Source organism: Oryzias latipes, chromosome 20, assembly GCF_053564925.1.
Source record: "Oryzias latipes strain Hd-rR chromosome 20, Olatipes_Hd-rR_3.1".
Lineage (NCBI taxonomy): Eukaryota > Metazoa > Chordata > Actinopteri > Beloniformes > Adrianichthyidae > Oryzias > Oryzias latipes.
This window is the reverse complement of record NC_136256.1, coordinates 23,118,412-23,141,472: the sequence shown is the minus strand read 5'-3', so window position 1 is coordinate 23,141,472 and position 23,061 is coordinate 23,118,412. Positions and strand designations below refer to the sequence as shown.

The 23,061-nt window shown below is 40.3% G+C and overlaps 1 protein-coding gene across 5 annotated transcripts in view; it reads left to right on the top strand.

The window, feature by feature from the left end:
- dipk2ab (divergent protein kinase domain 2Ab) overlaps window positions 1–3,732 on the top strand; it is a 35,303-nt gene extending 31,571 nt beyond the window's left edge. For all 5 annotated transcript variants that reach the window (XM_078938607.1, XM_078938604.1, XM_023950119.2 and 2 more), the window contains one exon: window positions 1,467–3,732. In XM_078938607.1, the coding sequence (XP_078794733.1) occupies window positions 1,467–1,813 (347 nt within the window). In that variant the 3' untranslated portion in view covers window positions 1,814–3,732. The remainder of the gene's footprint in view (window positions 1–1,466) is intronic.
- Window positions 3,733–23,061: the final 19,329 nt, after the last annotated feature.

Genomic DNA, 23,061 nt, shown 5'->3' with positions numbered 1-23,061 from the left:
ATTTTGCATCATCGATTGTCGATCTATTTCCTTTTGAAATATCATTTTGTCCCCATCTTTTTTTAGGTGGTATAACGGTGTGATTTAGTGTGAGTGATAAAGAACGGGACGCTCTCCTGATGCCATCTGTCAATCAGCGCTGGGGTGTGATGCGAGTCCGGCTCTGACTCATTAACTGCTTTCACCTCCCTTCGCTGCTTTTTCGTGTCTAGCTTTATATGTGCTCGTTGTGCGCACGCACAGATGGATCCATCTTCATCAACCGCACTGATTGAGGTTGATGTGCCCCTCCCCCTGGGGGGGGGGGGGGGGGGGGTACTCTCCCTGGGCCCCCTAACTAACAGGGCAACACTGAATGTTTGATTGAGTTGTTCTTATGAGCCGGAGGAGAAGTGCATTACCAAGCTGATGCGCTGATTATGCGTCTGCATCCTCTGGGAACCCCCCCCTCCTCCTCCCCCCCCCCCCCCCCCCCCCAACAATGTTATTGATCTGCTTTTTAATGCACAAACCAATAGCGCTCCCATCATTCCAGGTTATTTTCTTTCCTTCCTCCGTTGCCAGCCCGATCCTCAAGAAAAGGGGGGAAAAAGCAATGGGAAATGAGCTGCAGAGAGAACTTTATCTGCCCAATAAATCAAGAATGGGGGGCTGAGTTCTGTCAGACCAAAGTGGGGATGAGTTGTTTGGCTCGTCGGATCATGAAAAAACATTTCCTCTTATTGGTCCGGGGAAATCTTCGCCTCGCTTCTATCAGCTAGTGTTGATTTCATTCATAATTTCGTCTAAAGCAGCTGAAAAAGAATACATTTTGTCTGTAAAGAGAACGAGTAAAGAGAAGGAGCTATTCATAGTCATAAAAGTGTCAAATTTATTGTTTTCTTTTTGTTTTGTTTTTTACAGCTGACTAAAATAAAGCTGCTCCTGTTACACCGGGAAATAGCTTTAATGATACTGTTAGTATTAATGTTTTTCTTTTTAAACTATATTTTTTTAATTTGTGAGGTTTACATCTCCTAAACTAAGTTATGAAGGTTGTGACCTGCTGCAGTATACAATGTTCCCTTGCTTTATCGCGGTTCAGCTTCTCCAATCACGCCATGTCATCGACTTTTTCTTTTTCTTCTTTTTTTCTGTGGAGTTTTGCATCCTTTCTTTTTTTTTAGGGCTCTGGTTCTGCGTGTTCAGCATCCTGATTGACTGTCAATCAATCTCCTTCATGTCGTGTCCCCTGTACAGAATGCGTTCAGTTTGCCACATTTACACATATCCTCGATCGTGAGCCGATCTTTGTCTTCATTCTATAAAACTGGACCTATTTTTCTATGAAGGTTTTAACTTTAAGAGTTTAAACAAGAGAGTAAAATGTGAACATGTCTGTCTGATTTAGGACCTCTACGATAAACGAGTGTTATCATTTGTGTTTTATATTGGATGAATTGACCTGCTTCTCTGTCCTCCCGCAGACAAGCCGGAGAGCTACGACGTGTGGTACGAGAGCCGCTTCGAGGAGTGTGACAGGGAGGCGTGTCTGTCCTTCTCCAAGGACTCGCTTTGTTCCAGGGTTACCGTAGACCACAACTACTACGCGGTGTGCCAGAACCTTCTGTCCCGGTACGCCACGTGGCGGGGCACCACAGGGGGCCTCCTCCACGACCCACCCGCCCACATAGCCAAAGACGGACAACTAGAGGCTCTGTTGGACGAGTGCACGAGACCTAAAAAGCGCTACGGCCGCTTTCAGGCGGCTAAGGAACTGCGCGAATACCTCACAAAGCTAGCTGCCGCCTCTTCCTCAGCCACATCCAGGTAATGAAAGGAGTCTGCGTTGGGAGTGACGCACTGAGACTGGATTTTTGTACTCTTCTCCCCGGACTCCTGAGATCCCGGCTCTTGTACATGATGTCATTCGTTCTCCTTTGTGCACTGGAGCAGGAAAGCGTCGCATCAGGACGAGGAAAAATGAAACTATAAATCAGATTTGTTAATCCCCAGCTTTTACCTCTACTTTGATACTTGTGTGAGAGGAGCGTTGTGCTTGAAAGTTCTTGTAGACCCAGGATAGAGAAGGGATAGAGGTAGCCTTTATCTTTTACGTGGGTAAGAAAAGGCTGGGAAAAGTGAATCTCTGCGCTGACTCAGGCTAACGCAGAGCAGCAGCAACATCCCGAGCCCTGATGACGTCCATCCTGCCACTCTCACCTCAGTCTGAAGGGTTTTGTTTTGTTTTTTTTCTGTCCTGTAGCGAGGCTGAGTGTAAGTCTGTAGGTACATGTTTGTTTGTTATGTTTGCCATGGCTTTTCTTCTGTAGCATAGCTGCCTGATGAAGGGAGCACCGGTCTCCTGTCAGGCTGCAGGTGAAGTCCTTTACAGCAGGTGTCATGGGCGATCCCATTTTCTCATAGAAGAATGAAAAAAAAATCCTTGGCTGCTAAATAAACATTTTGTCCTGTAAATCACTAATTTTCAAGTATGCTGGATTGTGGCAATCATGTTTTTTCCTTTTATTTTGTAGGAATCAGAAAGGTTGAGACATAGGAAACTCTCATAGGAAATGGCAGATTAAACGTTGCTGGTCTCTTAATGCAGATGTGCCTGAACCAAAGAGGCTATTTGGAATCAGAACTCTAAGGTGTACACAGATTGCACTTTTCCCTCCATTCATTTCACTTTTAGTTTTGGAAAGGAAACAGTTTTTGTGACCTTACAAGCCTAAATACAGACGTTTTATCCCCAAAGAAACTTGAGTTCAGAAGAATTTAAAGGAAAAAAAGGTTTGCTTTTCAAAAAACGCTCCTACAGAACTGATACATGATTGGTCAAAAACATCCTGCATGAGGGAGAGTAAATTCCTTAAGTAAGAGAAAGTCATTTTAAGATGGTGAGAAAAGATCTTAAAACCACACAGCAGAGTGTCCCCTAGTGGCAGATTCTCTTTAAATGTCTGTAATTGATAAATGAACCCTATTGTAAGTCCTCTCCCACTTGTGCTGAATGTAGTAAGTGCTGTCAGACCAATAATATGAAAGGGAATAAAGAAATCTGGAATTACTTTCTTCCTCCAAAACTGTCCCCTGAACTACACTTTCAATCTTAGTGGGATGGTTATTTCCGCAGAAGATGTATAGTTTCTGCACGCTGGGAGGACTTTGAACTCAGTGGACCAAGAAAAGTAAAGTAGAATCACTGTAAGGCTCATTTGGGCTTCAGATGAGAAGACGCTCCCGAGCTAACCCTAGAAGGAAGTCCAGCCTCTGCCTTCAAAGTGTCTCACAGGTTTTTTCTTTTAATGTTGGAAATCAGATGCTGAACGCCCAGTGGATTCTTGTGTAGCACAGACAAAAGAAGGACAGGCCGATTCAAAAATGAATGCAAGCCACTATCTGTGGGGACGACTGCAAAGTAAACCCTGTGTTGTTGTTTTGTTTTTTTTCTTCTTTCTTGTTTCTGTTCTCTCCTCTGTTTGCGGAACCTGCAGGGCTAATGTGAACCTTGCCAGCCAGGAAAAGCAATAAAGACGAGTTCGGGTAATGGCTTTGTGATTTTGAACCTCCATCGTTTGTTGATCCCCAGAACGGAGGTTGAAGGGATTTGTTCATGTGTAACTCGCTGTCCACTTTTGTACTGTAATTTTCCTTTCAAGTATTACATCAGCGTTGTCTGATTTTTTCCTGTGCCTTTAAATATTAAAATAAATGAAGATATATATATATATATATATTATGAATATATGAACTGTGTTGACTCTTCTTGATTTTTTTAATATAATTTGATATAATTTTTGATCATTTATATCATTTTTTTATTTTATTTTGCTCTCCACTGAACAAACATAAATTATCTTTTTTTGATCCATAGTTAAAGAGCTCAACTGTGAAATCATCTTTTCTTTCTTTTTTGTAGGACATCATCCAATATATTTACACATAGTTTAAAATAAGGACGAGTAAGTAACACTCGAGTAATGTCGCACAAATGTTGAAATGGTCTCTTCCCTGCGCTGCATTTGTGTGCGTTGGAATTTCGCCGTGGCGAGTATGCGCATTGCTAATTCAGTGTCTCCTCTGCCTTGAGCAAGATCTCGCCCAAGTGAGGTAGTGCCCAAGCCTGCACCAAAATTAGAAGCTACATCACTGACACTCTGCTGCTCTTCCACTTTTTTTTTCTTCCTTCTTCTCTCAGTGGTCATTTCTCCACCTCTTTTCCTCTTCCCCCCCCTCCTCTGTAATTGTGCTTCTCTTTGATACACCCGCTGGTTTGCGTGCAGTTAATGTCACACTAAATGTGGTGGAGTGCCGTTTAGGCCGAGCGGCGCTGCGTTGGGATGATGAATGCATCCAAGGTTGGTTAACTGTGAGAAAAACTCCCCCCAAAAAAATGAATGGGCCACCAGCCTCTCAGCTTTAATAAACAGGTTTAAATAAACATGAGGCCATTTCCATGCACTACCACCAGAGGTTTTGGATTCTGGATGGAGAGAAGAGTGGAGATGATGAGGCAAACAATATGGTTACGGGGGAAGTGCCTGTAAAAAAACAACCAGGATTGTTTCATTGGTGTGTTCTCCAATATGTTTTTTTTAGTGTCAAAAGCAAACGTGGTAAAAGTTTTTGGATTCTGTCATTTGTTACTTTAGTCACAAAACAACGTTAAAAATAGATCATGTCTTACATGAACCCTGTCATTACATTTGAAATTTAAGATGAAAATTGAGGCATGAAGCCACTGAATCCTCTGCTCTGGATTGGTCTCTGGGCGTAGTCCAACTACTGCCATGTTTGTTCCGCCTTTTCGTCTGTTTGGGTAAAGTTGGGATTTGATAGTGTCTTGTCTGATCGAAAGATAAAGTTGAGAGGCTGAAAAATGGAAAAATAGTCTGTCTGCAGTCCTTTTTGAAAAGAAATCGTCTTTAGTGAATGAAATGGCCCCTTCTGTAACTGGATGTTTCCTTTAAAAAGGAAGGTCAAATTCAGCAAATTGCAAAAGAAAGGAGGTGCGGGGCTTCCTTTATAATCTCTTTTAGCCAAGGAAAAGACAAGCCCATCTATTCTAAAGGAAGAGGAGGATCCAGTCCCACAATTCTATGTAGTCACAACATGAAAGGATCAATTATTTTAGTCTGATGTATAAAAGTTTTTTAACTTTATTTTATTCCTTGAAGATTTAAGTAAAAACAACAAACAAAAAACCCAAATCAAACCCACAAAGAATCAGGTACAGCCAGAAGAAAGCTTAGTTTCAATAAAAAAGTTAAATCCAGTCGAGGCTTAAAAATTATTTTCAAGTAAGTTAAGTATATAAAAAAGCGATTAGAAAAGTATTTAGGTCAAAATTAACACATTTATTTGTACCAAAGCTTCTTTTATCTTCTACTTTGTTTGGAGTCTATATAAACAGGAAATCAACATTTATATCTTGCATCCTTTCTGGGTTTCACTTCTTCTTTACTGTTCTGAGAATCCCAAAATAAGTCATTACATTTTTTTTCCTGTGCAAACAGCTCATTTTGAGATTTTGCCTCATCTATGTGCCCTGACGCTGAAGACATTCAGTTCTTGGCAGACATGTTTAATAGCATGAAATGTCTACTTTTTCTCTTTTTTTCCTGTACCGTAGCATCGTAGCCGTCAGTAATCTGGAACAGCAAACACGGAATCCATTTTGGGTTTGGGAAACAGCAAAAATGCGACAAATCGAAGCAAGCGAAGTAAAAAATCGAGAGTGGAGGTGGTGAAGTTGACGTCTATATGTTTTCCTGCACATCCATATCGTAGTTATATTTTTAGTGGGAGATTAACAACTATACTGGTTTTGGATTTGTTATGAAGCTTTAAACCTTTCATGCCCTACATTACTCTTGTTCACAGAGCTGTGCAGCTGTTAATTCTGCTTAAAGAGTTGTGGGGAATCTGTTCTTTAAAAGCTTTTTGTTGGGAATTTTCAGGTAACGTGTAGGTCAACATCAGGAGATGCGTAAAAATACACAAAAATGGCAATGGAGGTAGAAAAAGTGTCACAACCACAACACTGCAGAAATATTGAAGTCTTACTGTATCGGCGGGAATGATTAACCCTTGTGCTATCTTAGATGACCCCCCCTTACTTTGACATGTTCTCCCTACCATGACAAAGGTGGATAAAGGTGGAAAGATTTCATGTAATCCATGGACACCAGTGAGGTTCACAAATCATTGAAGAAAAAAGGTTCAGCGCACTGTCTAGTGGGTCTAGATGACCCAACTCCCAATGTTAAAGTGCCTAGGATAGCACTATGGTTACTCTAAAGTTTCTTTCTAGTAGTGAGGCCTTTATTTTTAGAAATAATAGAATAACAATAACAATTAATTATTAGTAGAGAGTCTCCAATAATACCAATAATAAATAATTTCTATGGAAATTTTCACCAATACTGATGACATACTGTATCCTGCCTCCACTAATGAAAACAAAGCTAAACTTACCAAACTGATGTCACTGAAACACAAAGTCCGACTTATACCAGAGCCCCTAAAAGGGACATAGAAGTAAAAAAAAAAGAAAGAATAATGGTATCTCTTGCGCACGAGAAAGAAACAATTGTGCAGTGCACCAGTTGATCACAGCTGGTCCCCTGCTCCAGAACAAACCACAAGACATTGGAAACCGTTTTAGGTGACGTTTTACGTTTAGACGTTTTAGGTGAAGTTCAGGGATAACATAACAGTCACACCGTCAAGCAAAGTTATTTTTTCGTGTGTGCCAGCTGGTTTCTTGTCTGCACCAGTCAGTTTCTCATGCGCACCGGTTAGGATTTCGTACACACCGGTTAGTATTTTGGGCAAACCAATTAGTTTCTCGTGTGCACCGGTTAGTTTTTCGTGCACACCGGTTAGTTTCTCGTGCACACCGGTTAGTTTGTCGTGCACACCGGTTAGTTCGTTGTGAGCACTGGTTAGTTTCTTGTGTGCACAAGAAATCAGTACCAATGTTTTTTTACCTTTATGTCCCTTTCTAGGGGCTTTGTGGATTTCCTAGTGTCTAAAATGATTGACAATATTTAAATGAAGCAACTGTCATTGTTGTCCAACTACATACATTTGTGGTACAGTTTAGAAAGTGTCATAACCTCTGAACACCATTGTTGTTTGTGAAGCAGTCAAAAAGGCTGAATAGGATTGTGCAAATACACAGTTTTCTGTTTTCTTTTAAATCCACTCTGTCTTTTCTGGCTTGTGACATTTGCAAAGAGGGTCAAGGAAAGGAGCCTGTAAACAGTGAGCGCAAACAAACCATGTTTTTTCCTGTTGTCTCAAAGCCTTAACATGCTAGAGGTTGGATCAGAGCACCGTCCACTATGTCTCTGAAAGTAGTGCTACATGTTTAATAACTAGCATTTGCAATTAAAGTTGAAATAATAAAGGTTTTTTCTTTACCACCCAGATTAGAGCTCTGCTAATCATTGATTGGTGAAAAGAACATTTAAATGAATACGTTTGTTGTTTGACTCCCTTAGTGGAGCTCTTTACAGCATTTTTAAAATCCATCATCTGAATTCCAGCTTATCAGCACAGAGGAGGTATGAAAGGCAGAGGTGGAAAGTATTGTATAGTGTTCGGCTGTCATATTATCTAAATCTTTACACGACTTTAGTCTTCCCTGTCATATTCTAAACCAAGAAAATGGCTGATATCTTATTCAGGTCATCATCTGAAAGAAAGAAGAGAAGAGCAAGACAACCACATGTTTGATTACAGCAAAAGAGGGAATGAAAAATGAGGGGAAAAAAAAAAGTTTCCTGGTTTGTCGGCTGAAGTGATGTAAAGTCTATTTCATGCTCTGGCGAGCCTGCAGGGACAGGCAGGCATTTTTAGAACCAGGGTGACCCATATTTTCACTGAGGGGTTGTGGGGGTAGATTTGGTGATTGTTAAGGGTGGGTTGGAAACAACAACGTGTGAAGATGTGCCAGGGTGCACTGGCTGCACGTCGCAGAGCCTGTTGTTTTGGGGATTTTCCGGGTCTGGCTGCAGTTCAGGAGTGAGCTCCGAAGACTCAGTGAGCCCCTCATGGAAAATCATCACTAATGCAACACAAGAGCCGCGAGAAGCAATGTTCCTGTCAGGCTGCATCCCTTCAACATGGTTATGTCACTCTCACATCTATTATGCCTCATTTAGAGAGTACTCTGGTTTTTTTTTTTTGTTTTTTTTTTAAATGCTGGGGCACTTTTCAGCCCAAAAAAGAAATTATTCATAGTTTGCATGTTCAACACGGAGCAAAACCAAGCATCATGGGAATCAGAGTTGTTGAATTCTGTCAAATTAATAAAAAGAGTTTTCTACACATGATGATTTTACTTTAAGACAGACTCTGATCATCTTTTAAGGTATTTTTAGACTGTTCCCACTGGTCTTTTAAATATGATTATGCCTTTTTTTTGCCAAAATCAAACCTGTGTCATTTTCTAGGACATAGTTTCTGCAGAGCAGCAGTAATTCATTAAAAATTCACCTCTGAGTTGTGGGTGGGACTGTTGTCAGCAACCCCGCCCCCTTTGTTGCAGAGTGGAGCTGGGAGCTTGTGGCCCACCCAGTGTGTTTTCTACATCACAAATAAGCTCTTTTTCAAACAGCATTTTTTTTCGTCTGCTCCTAATTTATAACAATTTGCATTTTTAGGCGTGTTTTTTCTCATAAATGTCCTACATCAACAGAAAAATGCCACAAGAACATGTTAAAAACACCAATAACAAGATTTTCATCAGAAAGGGTCTTTAAAAAACACGGAAAAGACGAAAACAGAACATTAAAGAGGAAAAACGTTTTAAAACAGAGGAGAATTCAAAGACAAAGCTCATGTTCTGTTGAAACAGCTCTTGTTCCTGACACACTGAGTTTGTCGCCTCAAGACCTCAGTGGCTTCAGAGTGAGCCGCGCCTCCTAAAAAGGAACATTTGAATTTCTTTCTCCCTTGGTGGAGGCCTGTCCCCTGCCGAGCTGAGCCACCATCAAACTGATGTGCGTGTCGCACTGCCCTCCGTTTTCTCTTTCCCTCTCTGACCTTTTCAAGTTGACGAAAGATGACTTTAAATTAACTGCAATATCTAAATTCATTACATTTATCTGAATGCTAATTAACAGTGCCAGCTGCTGAAGAGGTCTCGCAATCAGCAGTTAGATATGCGAGCTTTCAAAAGAACTTCAGACGACCAATAGAGATCAAATCTCATGTCTACAAGGGAGGGACGTTGGGAAATGTTGAATTTTTCAGAGAGAAATGTCTGGAAAGTCATTACAACAGACGGAGAAGCTGCTTTCACAATTAGGTCACAAGTTGACAAATGCAAAAAAAAAAGGTTTTAAAACTGCAAATTAGCATGAAATTTGATATGACTGTGTGTGATTAGGATACTTTGAACTCTTTTACCCTTTTCTTTCTGTATTTGAAATATGTTTGAACATTAATTAAGAACACTTTTATAGTTATAGTTTTATAGTGATAGTCTGACAGAGCTCATTCTTTTGGACAAGGAGTACTAAAAAAATGTTTGGTCTGCTTTGCTTGCAAGATACCCACCTAGAAGCGGACCAAACCATCTGGACAAAAGGTGGACAAAACAAGCCCACACCTTCTGTTCCTGAATTTGATACAAAAGTATCACGTGTTGCCGTTTCCTCAATGATCACTGGGGCAGGTTGCAGAAGCAGCAATATTCCATCTTTGGCTGTTAAAGAGAACTGGACCAAGTGAGTGTGATATCACTTACAGAAAATGTCGTACTTTCAGCCCCAACAGAATGAATTCAAATCAGTTGTCATTTTTTCGATCGGAGTCATCATTTCTATGGCAACCACTCTCGCCATTCAGGAGTGAGCTTGTTGGGAGTCCACACCCCTACCACTGAAAGCACGCTGCCAATCAAAGGTTTCGAACGTTCAGTGTGAAACCACATACCTTTACTAAGGCATCTGACGGATTGGTCAGTTTATAACTTGTCCTGTCAAACAGCTGAGAAAACGGATGAGAGTTGTTTATAGCTTCAATGACTTGCAAAATAGAATGATTAGTAGATGTTTATTTGTCAATAGAAGTCTTTGGGATTTTGGCTTCTTGGAACCAGCGAGTATTTCCTGGTTGAAACGCAAGAGGGGGGGGTCACTTAGTACAGTTCTCAAATCCAACTCCAACCCTTCCATATTAAAAAGTCCAAACCTAAAACAGCCCGTGAACAGGTTGCAGAAGGTTTTTGACGCGTTTTCATCCCTTAAAAACTTTTAGAGGATTTTTTTTTAAATCCAAGATTTCCTTTTTTAAATTAGTTTTTAATTTTGAGCATTTTAATGACATTTTTTAAATTGACAGTTGGGCTTTTCAATTATTGGACCCAGCCGAACTTCAGGCAAGACTTTTTCCTGCCTAATTCCTGCTTTTAGAGCATTGCTGGGTTGGGTGGAGTAAACTCCAGTGAATGTAGGCTTTATTTTTGCCATGCAGTCTCCACTGGGGGTATCATCAGAGGGAGGCTCTGACTTTTGTAGACATAAAGGATGTGCATTCCAAGTCTATTGTTCTCTCTTAAATGACTTCAGTCACTTACTTTCTTTGGTTGCAGTTCTACCATTTGATATTTCTGATAGTTCCTCTGGATCCTCCGACCAGTTTTGACACCAACCTTAGCAGGTTGACTATCCCAAAAAAAAAAAAAAAGAACATATTGTCCAGGCGTTTTAGCATTTTTAGGAAAACCAGCTCTCATGGCTCAGCTCATTAATAGGTACAGACTCTGCAATTTTTAACAATTAAAACAACTTAGCCACTAAGATTTATCTAGAACAAATATTTGTAAATCACTATTACAGAAAAATACATTATTCATATAAAAAGTCTAACCCCTAACCCATGAAATCTTTCCACCTTTATCCACTTTTGTCATGGTAGGGATAACACGCCAATGTAAGGGTGGGGTCATCTGGACCCCATAAGATAGCACAAGGGTTAAGGTGCACAGTCTCTGTGTCATCCTCTGTGCTTGATCTATTTCCATCCTTGTTTGCTTGTGCTCTCTGCACTCTTTGCTGGTTTCTTTTTTTTTCCTACTTTCTCATTGAGTCAGTCTGTATGCTGTGTTTGTCGCTCCGCCCCATCCTGGTTTCTGTTCCCACCACACATTACGTATCTGACCAACTGCATGCAAAGCAGAGGAAATTGCCCAATGGCACTCCCAAAATGTTATCTTTTGTTGCACATTAATGATGCACCATGAAGTTTTGCTATTAATCCAAAGTAAACAATATCTTGAAAAAGTTATCATTTCCATAATTCTACAATTTAAAGACAAACCAGATGGAGACATACTTTGACTCCCTACTCTGCTGTCTGGGAGGAGGTCACTGGAACTATCATGCGGCTTATCTAGTGAGAGACCAGCATGCCCACAATCTCATTACCCACCCGTGCAGAAGTTTAGCTTCATATTATTGTCTGCCCTGGGGGAGCATGTTTGGATGGATGAGAGACTCCAACCTCCATCTCCTGGGGCACATTAGATGACACCTTGGGGCAACGATTAGAAAGATCACTCATTCAGCACACTGACTTTTCCAGATTTCTATTCCTATCCACTAAGGACTGAATTTTCCGCCACCGTGCACACAGATCCGTACTCGCACCGGTGATCCAGACAGAAGATCTCAGCCGTTACAGACACTAGATATGTGCATCAAATTCTGATGTGCATGCATCTGTTCAATAGAAGTGCCTTCGTTCAATAGATTTTTTAGGCCATCTGCAGGGAAGCCAAGATATGATTTTTTTTGGTAAATCTTGTTACTTGCCATATGGCATGCTATGACTCAGACAAGATGTAATAAGCGCTTAGCGAGTCAGAGATGACACCAGGTGGCATTTGCACTGATTGTGATAAGTGTTTTTGGTCCCACTGCAGAGGCAGGGTGCTGAATGTTGGCAGGACGAATCGTCACCACACCAACTCAGATAAGACCGGTTACTCAACCCTATCTTGCATGGACAGAAAATCCCATAATCCACTTTTACCATTAGTCCCATTCTTTGCCCTTCTTTGGTCTCAGACGAGGTGCCCTCCAGAGGTTGGAGAGGACGGCGCGTCTGATGCAAGCTCCTCAAGACTGTTACTCCTCTGCGACCTCACTTGACATCTACACTGTGCCTGTGAAAGAACAGCGCTAAAATCCCGGGTGCTTTTCACCTTTTTTTTTCTTCTAAAAACCCCAACACAATCTGGAGGAAGCCATCGCTTAGTGACACTCGGATGGACAAAATAGAACATTTTCTCAGCTGACTGTCCCGCTCATCGAGCGATGTTCAGTTCAAGCTGATAACTGGATGGAAAAGTTTCATTCAGGATTATGTCCTGCTTGCCGTTCTTCTTCAACAAGCACAAACCTGATAAAAAAGTTGATTACAGCTATTAAAGGGTTCTATCTTTCAGCTTTGATTTTTAAGCAACGCTGGAGTAAATATATGAGCATCTGTGCTTGAGCAAACACTAGACATTCGCATCCGTCACCGGAGTCGATTGTAAGGTGTGGAGCAATTGGATCTTCTTTGGTTTTGATTAATGCTGCAAGTATTTTTAGTCAAATGAAACAATTAAATGAGGAGTAAAATGACAATGAGCTCAAACACCCAACACCATGATTTTATTGATATTGAACCTTTTGCACATTTGTATTCAGATAAGAAAAATACTGTCCCTGTGTGTGGTGTCATGTGGCACTTTTCCCTCTTTGATTGGTAACAAATGACCAGGTTAACACAGCGGCTTGCCGTCGTCTGGGCGTTTGGCCTGTCTGAAAAAGAAAATGCTGGGTGATATTTGAAAAGCATCCACTCAGAAGCTGTCAAGTCCGTCTGCCGGGGTCAGACCTGCGGCTATTATGTGCTGCTCTTCCCCTCCAGCTCTCCCTCGCTCGCTGGCAAGTCTGTGAGGATTGCGAGATGAAGCGCAGATGTGAACTAGCATGTAGCGCACGTTTGTGCTATTCCACTATGCTGACAGAGACTTCAAACAGCTCTGTTAGTGCCCCACAGAGGGATTTCGCGAGACGTCAAAGCAGCCAACAAGGAACGACAGACAATTATTTCCACAGTTTCCCTGCTCAGCTGCTGCTGCTGCACAGAGATTTTAGCGTGCATGTTCAAGCAAGCCACTCCAGAGAAAGTGCCTAATAAGCAATTCAAAGCTGTCGTTGGAATACCGAGACACAACACACATGGGCCTACAGCAGGCTGGACGGCAATTTGTTGAGTAGTTATGCTGTTTAACTGTCGAGAGGCAGGTGATAAGTGTGTGCGAGAAAGACAGGGGAGCTGTGTGAGTGCATCCATATGGTGAACCCAAACATGACCTCTGTTTTTATCTGCTCGCAATTCCTAGTTTCTCTTTATGGCCTGTTTTCACAAAGGGGGTTTAAGGTAAGAAAAACAGAAGAAAAAAAAACACGTTAACTATTAATAATTAAAAAAAAAATAATGTCACAGGATAGAAAAAGGGAAAAGAAAACTTCAGAAACAACCAATTTCACTGTAAACACAAAAACGTTTCAGGAAAATATATTTAAACCACAAGCATTTATTGTGTGTATAAATGCACTCAAGCACTATTCAAGCTTTTTTTTAAACACCAATACAAAATATTTTATATATATATTTCCATTTGCTTTCATTTATATTTATTTCACTTTTTTTGTTTTGCATCTTTTGCTTGGTTGTTATTCCTCCAAATGATTTGGTGAGAGCCGCTTATCTGCGTTCTAATCTGAGCTCCTGCAGGATAAGATTGGTTCATTTTCCTGAGTGTGGATCAGCAAAGGGTTAAGGGGGATTAGATTTGTGCTCGGACAACAAAGAGCCAATGCTCAACCTCAGAAGAGTGCAATTGTAAATTGCATCTTTACGGTTATTGAAAGATTTTTACCTGTTTACTTGTTCAAATGTTACGAAGAACCATGCTATCCAGCTTTGACTTTCTCCTTGTTTGTTACTGCTGAGGACTGCGCGGTGCACGGTGGCGCAGAAGGCCCTGGTTCAAATCCTGGCTGGGACCTTTTTATGTAGAGTTTGCATGTTCTCCCCATGCATACTTGGGTTTTCTCCCACAGTCCCAAAACATGCTTGACCCTTGTGCTATCCTAGGCACTTTACCATTGGGAGTTGGGTCATCTAGACCCACTAGACAGTGCCTTAAACCTTTTTTTCTTCAATGATTTGTGAACCTCACTGGCTTCCATGGATTACATGAAATCTTTCCACCTTTCTCCACCTTTGTCATAGTAGGGATGACATGTCAATGTAAGGGTGGGGTCATCTTAGATAGCACAAGGGTTAATAGTTTGTTTGGTTAGTCTAAAAGTGTCCTTAGGTGTGTGCGTGGGAGTGATTGTGTGCCCTGCGACAGACTGGAGACCTGTCTAAGGTGTAACCTGCCTTTGCCCTACAGTACAGGCTCTGGCAGCCCTGTGACCCTGAAAGGGATTTAGCGGGTCTAGAAGATGGATGGACGGATGGATGTTACTGCTGATGGAATGCAATTCTATTAAGAACCTGTAGTTGTACATCTTTAAATCCCAAGAAAGTAAATTTTCCTAAAGGTCATTAAAGTCCCACTGATGCAAATCGTATTTTTGGTGTCTTTAACATGTTTTTGTGGCATTTTTCTGAAGATAGAGGATATATATAAAGAAAATTATTTTTGTTGCTTAAACATTTCAACATTTCTGTTAATTTTTGTTGCACCAGTAATGTTGCTGATGGTTTTTGGGGCTGTAAGCTAACAGGGCAGCATGTAAACAAGGAGCTCTCTGTAACAGGAAAGGGGCAGAGGTTACCAACAATCCCTCCCAGAACTTGGAGGGGAATTTCTAATGAACTACTGCCACTCTGCAGATACTATGTCCTAGAAAATTACACAGATTGTGTTAAATTTTGACTAAAAAATGGCATCATCATGATTAAAGGACCAGTGAGAACACTTTTACGGATCATTAGAGTTGGACTTTAACTAGATGTTTGCATGAGAAATAGATAGTGCCTTTTAAAGTTTAAAAACTTTATACAAAATAGAAAATAAAATATAATTTAGGTCCATCCATTTTCTTAACCAGCTACGTCCCATTTGGAGTCATGAGGTTGCTGGAGCCTCTCCTAGCCACTGTTGGGTGAAGGCGGGGTACAACCTGGATAGGACAAGAACGATTTAGCCAAATCTTTGGTTTTAATGCAGCAAAAGTTTGACAAATCTCCCTCAAAGTTTTGATGGAGCGAAAGAAAATGGATGGTCCTTTAAGAGGTGAAATGTCATTAAAAAAGCTTTTATTGCTTACTATTAGCTGCAAAAAGAAAATATTTGTGTTTAGGGTGCACATTGACACAAGGATTTTGATGATAAATGTTCTTTTTTTCCAAACGGATCAATCTTTCAATGAGGTTCAGTTGGTATTTTCCCAGTATGGAATATCAAAGTGAGATACAGTGAGATTGGGTGTACTGTAGGTGCACTGTTTAATATGTATAGTGGTTTGTGTTTCTTCTATATGGCCATTCATGTATAATAGATGTGGAACACTATTTATTCAGGCCCATACTGACTATTTGTCATGGAGCTTCAAATACGTTCTCGCCGCTTGAATACTTATGTATTTATGTTTTTGGAGTGGGCTTGTGAGTGGGAGAACAAATGTGGTCGATTTTTATGTTTTACAACAAAAAGAGAAAAACATCAAAGCTCAAAAGCCACCGCGATTTAATGAAAGAAAGGATATCCGCCAATTGTGCAGCCAAAGCAAAAGAAACAATAGTTGTATTTTTGTCACTAAAAGTTTAAGTGTTGATGTCATGCTTCGGTGGGTGAATGACTTTTGTGAAAAAAAAGAAACTTTTATGACAGGAAGCTTTCAAAGGATTTTTTGGGGTTAAATTTAACCCTGACTGTCATGATAGCGGTTATTACAGCAGTTCAAACAAAAACCTGAAACATGACGTGATCCAAGAGTAAAGACAACAGAAGCTGCTGATGAGCAGCAAAAAAACACAAGTTCAAATATTGAGAGACAATTAACAGAAATAGTTGAGAGTAATTGACTAATATTAACCTGGTGTGACTGTGAGACAAAAGCTGCCATTCAAGGTGTGTTTTTGGTGCTTTTAACATGTTCTGGTGGCATATTTTTGATGATGGAGAACACATATTTAAAAAGAATTAAGCTCAAATTTGCATTTATTGCTGTGAATGAAAAAATGTTTGAAAAAAAAAAAAAGCCAATTTGTTGTAGAAAATATGGTGGGTGGGCCACTAGCTCCCTGTTCTGAGCTCTCAGCAACATGGAGGTCAAGGGGGGCGGGGTTGATCCACGGCAACAGCCCTGCCCACATCTCAGAGGCGAATTTCTGATGAACTACTGCTGCTCTACAGAAACTATGTCCTAGAAAATGTCAGTTTTTTTTTTTTTCACTTTGGCTAAAAATGGTACAATTATGATTAATAGACCACTGGGAACACTTTTAAAATAGATCAAAGATGAGTGGAGTAGGACAAACAAAGAACATTGAACCAAATTGAATTGTTTTCTGCTGCACTTTGAAAAAAGAAAAAAGGTACAAAAAAGACGGAAATCTTTTTTCTACAGAAAATCATCCTCCTATAAATTAACCCAACACGCATAGCTTGGTATTTGTGTGTTATGTTTATGCAGTTACATTTAAATTAAGTGCATTTTGTAAGATAACTGTACTTTTACTTTCTTTTAAATATGTGTAAGGAGCCAGTTGACCAGTTCAGGGTGTAACCTGCCTTTGCCCTATACAGCTGAGATTAGCTCCAGCGACCCCAGAGGCAAACTTTAATAATAGCTTGTAACGAGGGTAGAGATTGTGAATTGATTGCTGAATTTGTATTAAAAACTTTGCGATATTAGCTTATGTTTGCCTTTTTTGCATCCTGGAGTGATGGGCCATCAGGGCTTTCTGTAGTCCGATCAATCATAAAAAATATATATATATTTTCCTTGTCTTATTAAATCCACTTAGTTCAGCTGCTAATAGTGTTGCGAAATAACATTTCTTGCATTAAAGTGGACTCATAAATTAATTTTTTTTAAAAAGGTGGAAGTATACAAAACAGTTTGCTATGAAAAAATACTAATTCATCACAGCTAACGGGGTCAGCATCCTGACAGTCAGGAGCCTCACGGCTGTTATTCTGTCCACTAATTTGATGCATTTTAACAAAGCATGCACAAAAGAACGAGTTTAACATTCGCAGGGATTCTTTAAACCATCTAGAACTAATATGATATATTTGAAGAAACCTTCAATAAGAAGGAATGCTGAGATTTCTCAGCACAAAGAAATCATGGGACCAGCAGATACCGCAGGAACAAAGGGATTAAGCAGAAAGATGGATGTCTGTCACATCCGTCGGATAGTGAAACCAGCTAGTCAGCCTGCCCCAGAGCTTTTCCCATAATCCCCCATGGATGACGAGGCGAGAGGCTGTGTGCCAGGTGGAGCAGAGGGGAGGGTCAGCAGTGGGGTTAAGTCTGAAAACAGTCAAGGCTATATAACCTTTAGTTGAAAGCCTTTCCCAGCAGAAAGCTCTTAAACTCTCATCATACAGGTTTCTAAATGCATTTTTGAAGGGCTATTTATTACAGAACTGCTACAGCTTTCTCAGATGTCTTTGCTTTTTCTTGATATTGTCTGTACATTAGGCACCTTGACCTACAGCTCAGGGTACAAATCACCAAGAGGACAATCTGTGAGGCTGGCAGCTGAGGAGATTACACTATTAATCCTCTTGTTAACCCTAATGCATGAAACAAACCTATGCTTAGAGGGATGCACTATAGGGATTCACTGGTATGATCTGGAAAATAGATAATAAGCATAAGAGCTGGCAGCCTCAGCAACAACCCATCATCCCTGCTGGTTATCACCTTAGTTCTGATCCTTCCGTAGATTTTTCAAAATAAAATCCTGTTACATCTACGAATGACTCGTAGAAGAGGAGCCTGCACAACGCCAGGATTTAGCTTATTTTGATATAAGAGGATGAAAGGGCCAGATGATATCATGGGGCTATAATTACTTTGACATGACCTCTTTGCCAGTCACAGAAGACGTTTTTTTTCCCCTCCAACACAAAAAGTAGGGTGGGCCTAAAAATGCGATCAATGCTGGGAAGTGGCCTCAGAATGAAAGCCTTGGTTTCAGCCTGATGAGATCAGGAGGTGCACAGTGACCTACATCTCCCTCAAAGAGACATCTGTTTCCCTTTCACACCACACATCAAAGTGAAATTATTATTAACAATTAGTTTGGATGAGTCGAAGCAGCTATTCACGTTCATCTGGGGTGTTGAAATCTGTTATCTTAGGACATGTTCTTGCCTTAGATAGAAAAAAAAAATCTTTCCACACTTAAAATATTGCCATCTGCAGCTCGGAAATCCCAGATGGAAGCAGTTCAGGCAGGGACAAGATGCAAAAAACGATCATTAGTATACTATCTGAATAGATTGGTGTGTGCTGTCTTGTTGTGGACCCTGGAGGTCAAAGCGAAAGAAGGAGGATTACAGCGAAGGAGCCGAGTAGATTAAACGGCAGCTGACTTCATTGTCCTGAACTTGTTTTATTCTTCCCAACTCAGATCAGCTCTTAGAAAACAGCCACACTAATGAGAATGAGGCACATGCTGAAGAAGCGAGAGTTACTGTTCGCTCTCACTCCCTGGCAATCAAACATCAACAGTCCAAAGGAGGGCTCAAAGAGGAGTAGCACGCTCTTTCACGCCCATGTTTTTGCCACTGATTTGGCACTGATCACGCAATCAATGGCTATAAATAATCGTTGGTCCTTGTTGAAAACCATTTCCAAAAATATCCACAACCAGGATGAAAAGACAAGACTTGTACCTAAAAAAGCCGAGCCGTAACACTTTCATGTTTTGCATGAAACTCGTGACATGTTTAAATAAAGGACATTTTCAGAAAGAACATATTATTTTGATGATTTTGCTAATCTGAGTGGGAGTTTGTGTAAAAATTACTGGATGGGGTCAGGTCTGCCAGCCTCTCCTAGCTCACTTGAGAGAGTAATCTCATCAATGAATAACTACTGTGCTCCATTTTACATGCCCGCTTTACACGGCCCCCTCAAAACAAACTAAATGCCAGCTCGCGTGGGTGTCGGAGGGCAGATGAAGCTGATGCATCTAAAACAAGAGGTGGATCTTTCCTCTCAGAGGACTTAGGAACCAAACTTAGGATGACATTTTCGGCTGCACAAGAAAAAAAAAACATTCAAAGCAGTCTGGCTGATGCGATCTGCAATTCTTCAACTGCAGTTTAACGGTTGCTGTATCAGTAAATAAGAAATCCTTGACATGACATTCAAAAAAATAAAGCGAAAAACAAATTGTTCTCTCAAAATACTAATTTGCATACAGAAATTAGTTTTTGTGGACCCAAATTAGGATTTAATATGCACAAAGTAGTATTTTTTGGGCACAAATAAGCATTTTTGTGCACACAAATGAGTAATTTGTGGTGCAAAAATTAGTCGTTTGTGGGTGCAAATGAGCAATTTGTGTGCACAAATTAGCAAAAAGAAATCCTTAGGGGCTACAAAATGTTAATACGTTCCACAAAATATTAATTTGCTCACACAAAATACTAAATTGTGACTAAAAACTAATTTGTGCCTACAAAATATAATTTTTTGCACAATAAGCTAATTTGAGCATACAAGATACCAATTCCTGACTATAGAAGGCTAACTTGTGGCCAAAAAAATACAAATTTCTGGCTACAAATGATTAAATTGAGGAAACATTTTTTACATGTATATATTTACATGGACATGTTTATCTATCAAAAGTCATGTCCATTGCTCCTTAAGCGTTTGCGCACAGGAATGGCAAGAATTATTCTGGTGCAGAATCTGCAGGACATTTTGGGGTGGGTGCTAAACGTATTTGAGAATAGCACATGCAGATGGGTGATGTTGAGTAAACGGCTGCAGAAACCATTTCCTGGTGGACGTGCAAGAAATTTTTGAAAAAGATTTTTGAGCAATGACAGAGAAGTATGCGTGTCTCCAGGAAAATGATCCGGATAAAAGCGAAGAAGATTTTTGATACAGAGATTGATGATTCAATTCAATTTTATTTGTATAGCCCAAAATCACAACAACAGTCGTCTCGATGGGCTTTGAAGTAAAACATGAACTCAAAAGGATCATGAATACAAAGAGTTCAATGGAAAATACTAAAATGAACTGACAAACTGACTAAGCTATACTGGTATCCCTGCCCTTAGACCCCCCTTCGCGGTAAGGAAAAATTCCTTAAAAAAACAGATGATGCTTCATAGAGAGAAGAAACGTTCGGAGCCAACATAAAACAATGTTCTCATCATTTCAATAAATCCTGGTATGGTCATCTAGTGTTGTTGTCTGCTTCTCTTGACCGAATTTCCCTGCAAAATGAATCCATTACACATCACCATTCTGTTTGTGAGCCGACCGCCAACAAATTTTTGGAATAATTGTCGGGGCAACTTAAGGCAGATATGCAATCTGCACATCCGTCTTTGCAAAAGTTCGGATGTTGTTCGTTTATTTGGGGGAAACGCAGAGGCGCTGATGAGGCTGGCTTTAGGTCGACGTCATGAAATGACAAATTTCCTCAAGGAGCGAAAGGCGGAGCTGCAGAAATTGAGTCATTTCACTTGCTGTAGGAAAATAGTTTACAGAAAAAACTCACAATTCATAGATATTTTGTTCCTTCGTGTGCCAAAGGTAAGACATGATCACATATATGGATATAGTTTACACTGAAAGGCTTTAGAAAAACATGATATAGACCCTTTGAAAGAAACTCCGTGCTCAGAAGCCAATAGCAGAGTTGATAAAAAGGCTGGAGAGCATCAGCTTTTACCATCATTGCACATTCCAGATGATCCCTTCATGGGATATTTGTATGGATAACAAAAACACTGGTCATGACAAGCATCAAATAATATCCGTTAAAGGAAGAGAGCTTTCACCGAAGACTGTCAGGAATTCAAAGAAGTGCAATCAATTACTCATCCTCCTTTATTTCAGAATTACTTCCAGCATCACTTGAGAGGAAATGAAATGGTTAAGATATTTGAAGAGGGTTTTGTGAATGCGGATACCAAGTCTGGGCCCTGGTAAACACTTCAACACACTCTAGTGACTTCTTATCTAAGCAAGGCAAGTGTGAGGGTTCATCTTATTAGACTTTCAGAAATAGGCTGGAGTGAATCTTTCCTCTTATATAGAGAGATTGGCAGTGCAGTCAGGAAAGTGATTTCAACGCTGCATAGAAGTGAATTGCTGGGGGGGGTGGGGGGCTTGGTTAAGCAAGGGGCTTAATTTGCTCTGGAGTGTGTATTCTCATACTGATATGCCAAAATGTAATTGGAGTCGGTGTAAGAGCTACTCGTTTTCATTTCAGATCTGAGGCCGTTCGGCTGAGATTCATCTTCCTCCTCCGGAGTTGTATCATCAACATTGTATGTTTTATGTCGCCTCCAGTCAGATCCATTGTGAACATCTCAGATTTATCTTGTTTTGGTTATGTAAAAGACTTGTCACTGTGGAGATACAGCCTTATCTGATGAGATCATAATTGTGTCAAATTCTCCTCAAACCAGAAGAGGAAGAAGAAGGAAAAAAACAACAAGTCAAACACAAATCTTGTGATTGGCTGAGGTCACGACATATGAAGATGAATGTCAGTAAACACGGGTGCGCACACGGAGTCGTCGCCACTTCCCACACACCTCTCCCAGTGTGACTCCTGTGTAATGATCTGGGGAGTCTGGACAGCCGTCTGCTCAGCTTCACTCCGCCATGGGGTGCTGAGCTGAGCAAGAGGAGGAGAACGGGGGGAAAAGACAGGAGGAGAAGCTTTTCGTTTTCATCCTGGCAACTTTCTCTTTCCTGAGCAGACATGTGAGAAATTAACAAACACAACCACCCGCAGAGACCGAAAAAGATTGAAGTGAACTTTTAATGAATGGCTGAACTCAACAAATCCATTTCCCTCAGATAAAAAAAGAAGCATGCGGAATTTTCGTACTGTGATTTATGTCTGTGAGTCATTCAGAGACAATCATTTTCCATGAAAATAAAGGAAATGGTGACTTGTTCAGTAGTCGGAGCCAGTACATGAAAAAAATCAATCCCTTTAATTGACAAAAGATAGGAATTTTTCATTGATTTAATGGCACAGAAAGACAAAAAATGCTCTTAAGATTTATATATGAATGTTTGACATGTAAAAGAAAACAAAAAAAGGATATTTGTGTTTACTTTTTTCCTAAACCCACAAAAGCCTCAGTTTTTCATCTAGAACATTTTTGAGGACATGCAGCACAAAAATGAGTCCAAACGGAAAAACATAGATGCTGGTTTAAGTAGGTCACTGTTGCCTACTCTAAATATTTTTTTTTTGTATACTTCAACCTCTGACACGTATGACAGCTTCGAAGCAGGAAGGGTTGTGGGCTGAGCGTGCATTTATTTGTAATAACTGCAACCGTGACCTCTTAGTTCTGTGTACTGTAGTCAAAAGAATCCTCAAAAGGATGGAAAACTTCTGTGCACAAACAGAGGCTGCTAACATGAACCACAATCGACTTCCTCTCTTGGATATCTTGCATTGGATTATTCTTCAATCACAAGTACACAGAGAAGGTGAGCTCTGGGGTAAGAAGCTTACTGGGAATATGAGCCTATTATCTTTGAAGAACAAAATAAGGAAAGTATTATACAAAAAGAATATGTTAAAAAAAAAGAGGGGAAACAGTGAAGGCGGGGTTTTAGAAGAAACCAAGAGGGCTTCCATAATCCACAAACTAAGGAATGGAGAGTCTAAGGCATTCAGCGTGACAATATTTGTCAAAGCAGTGGAAGAAAGGGTTGGGGCAAAGGCGTAAAAATACGGCTGCTTATTGGAAGAAAATAAAACTAGAGTAATTGAATGATGTGCTGGAAATGCGACAAAGACTGAGACAAT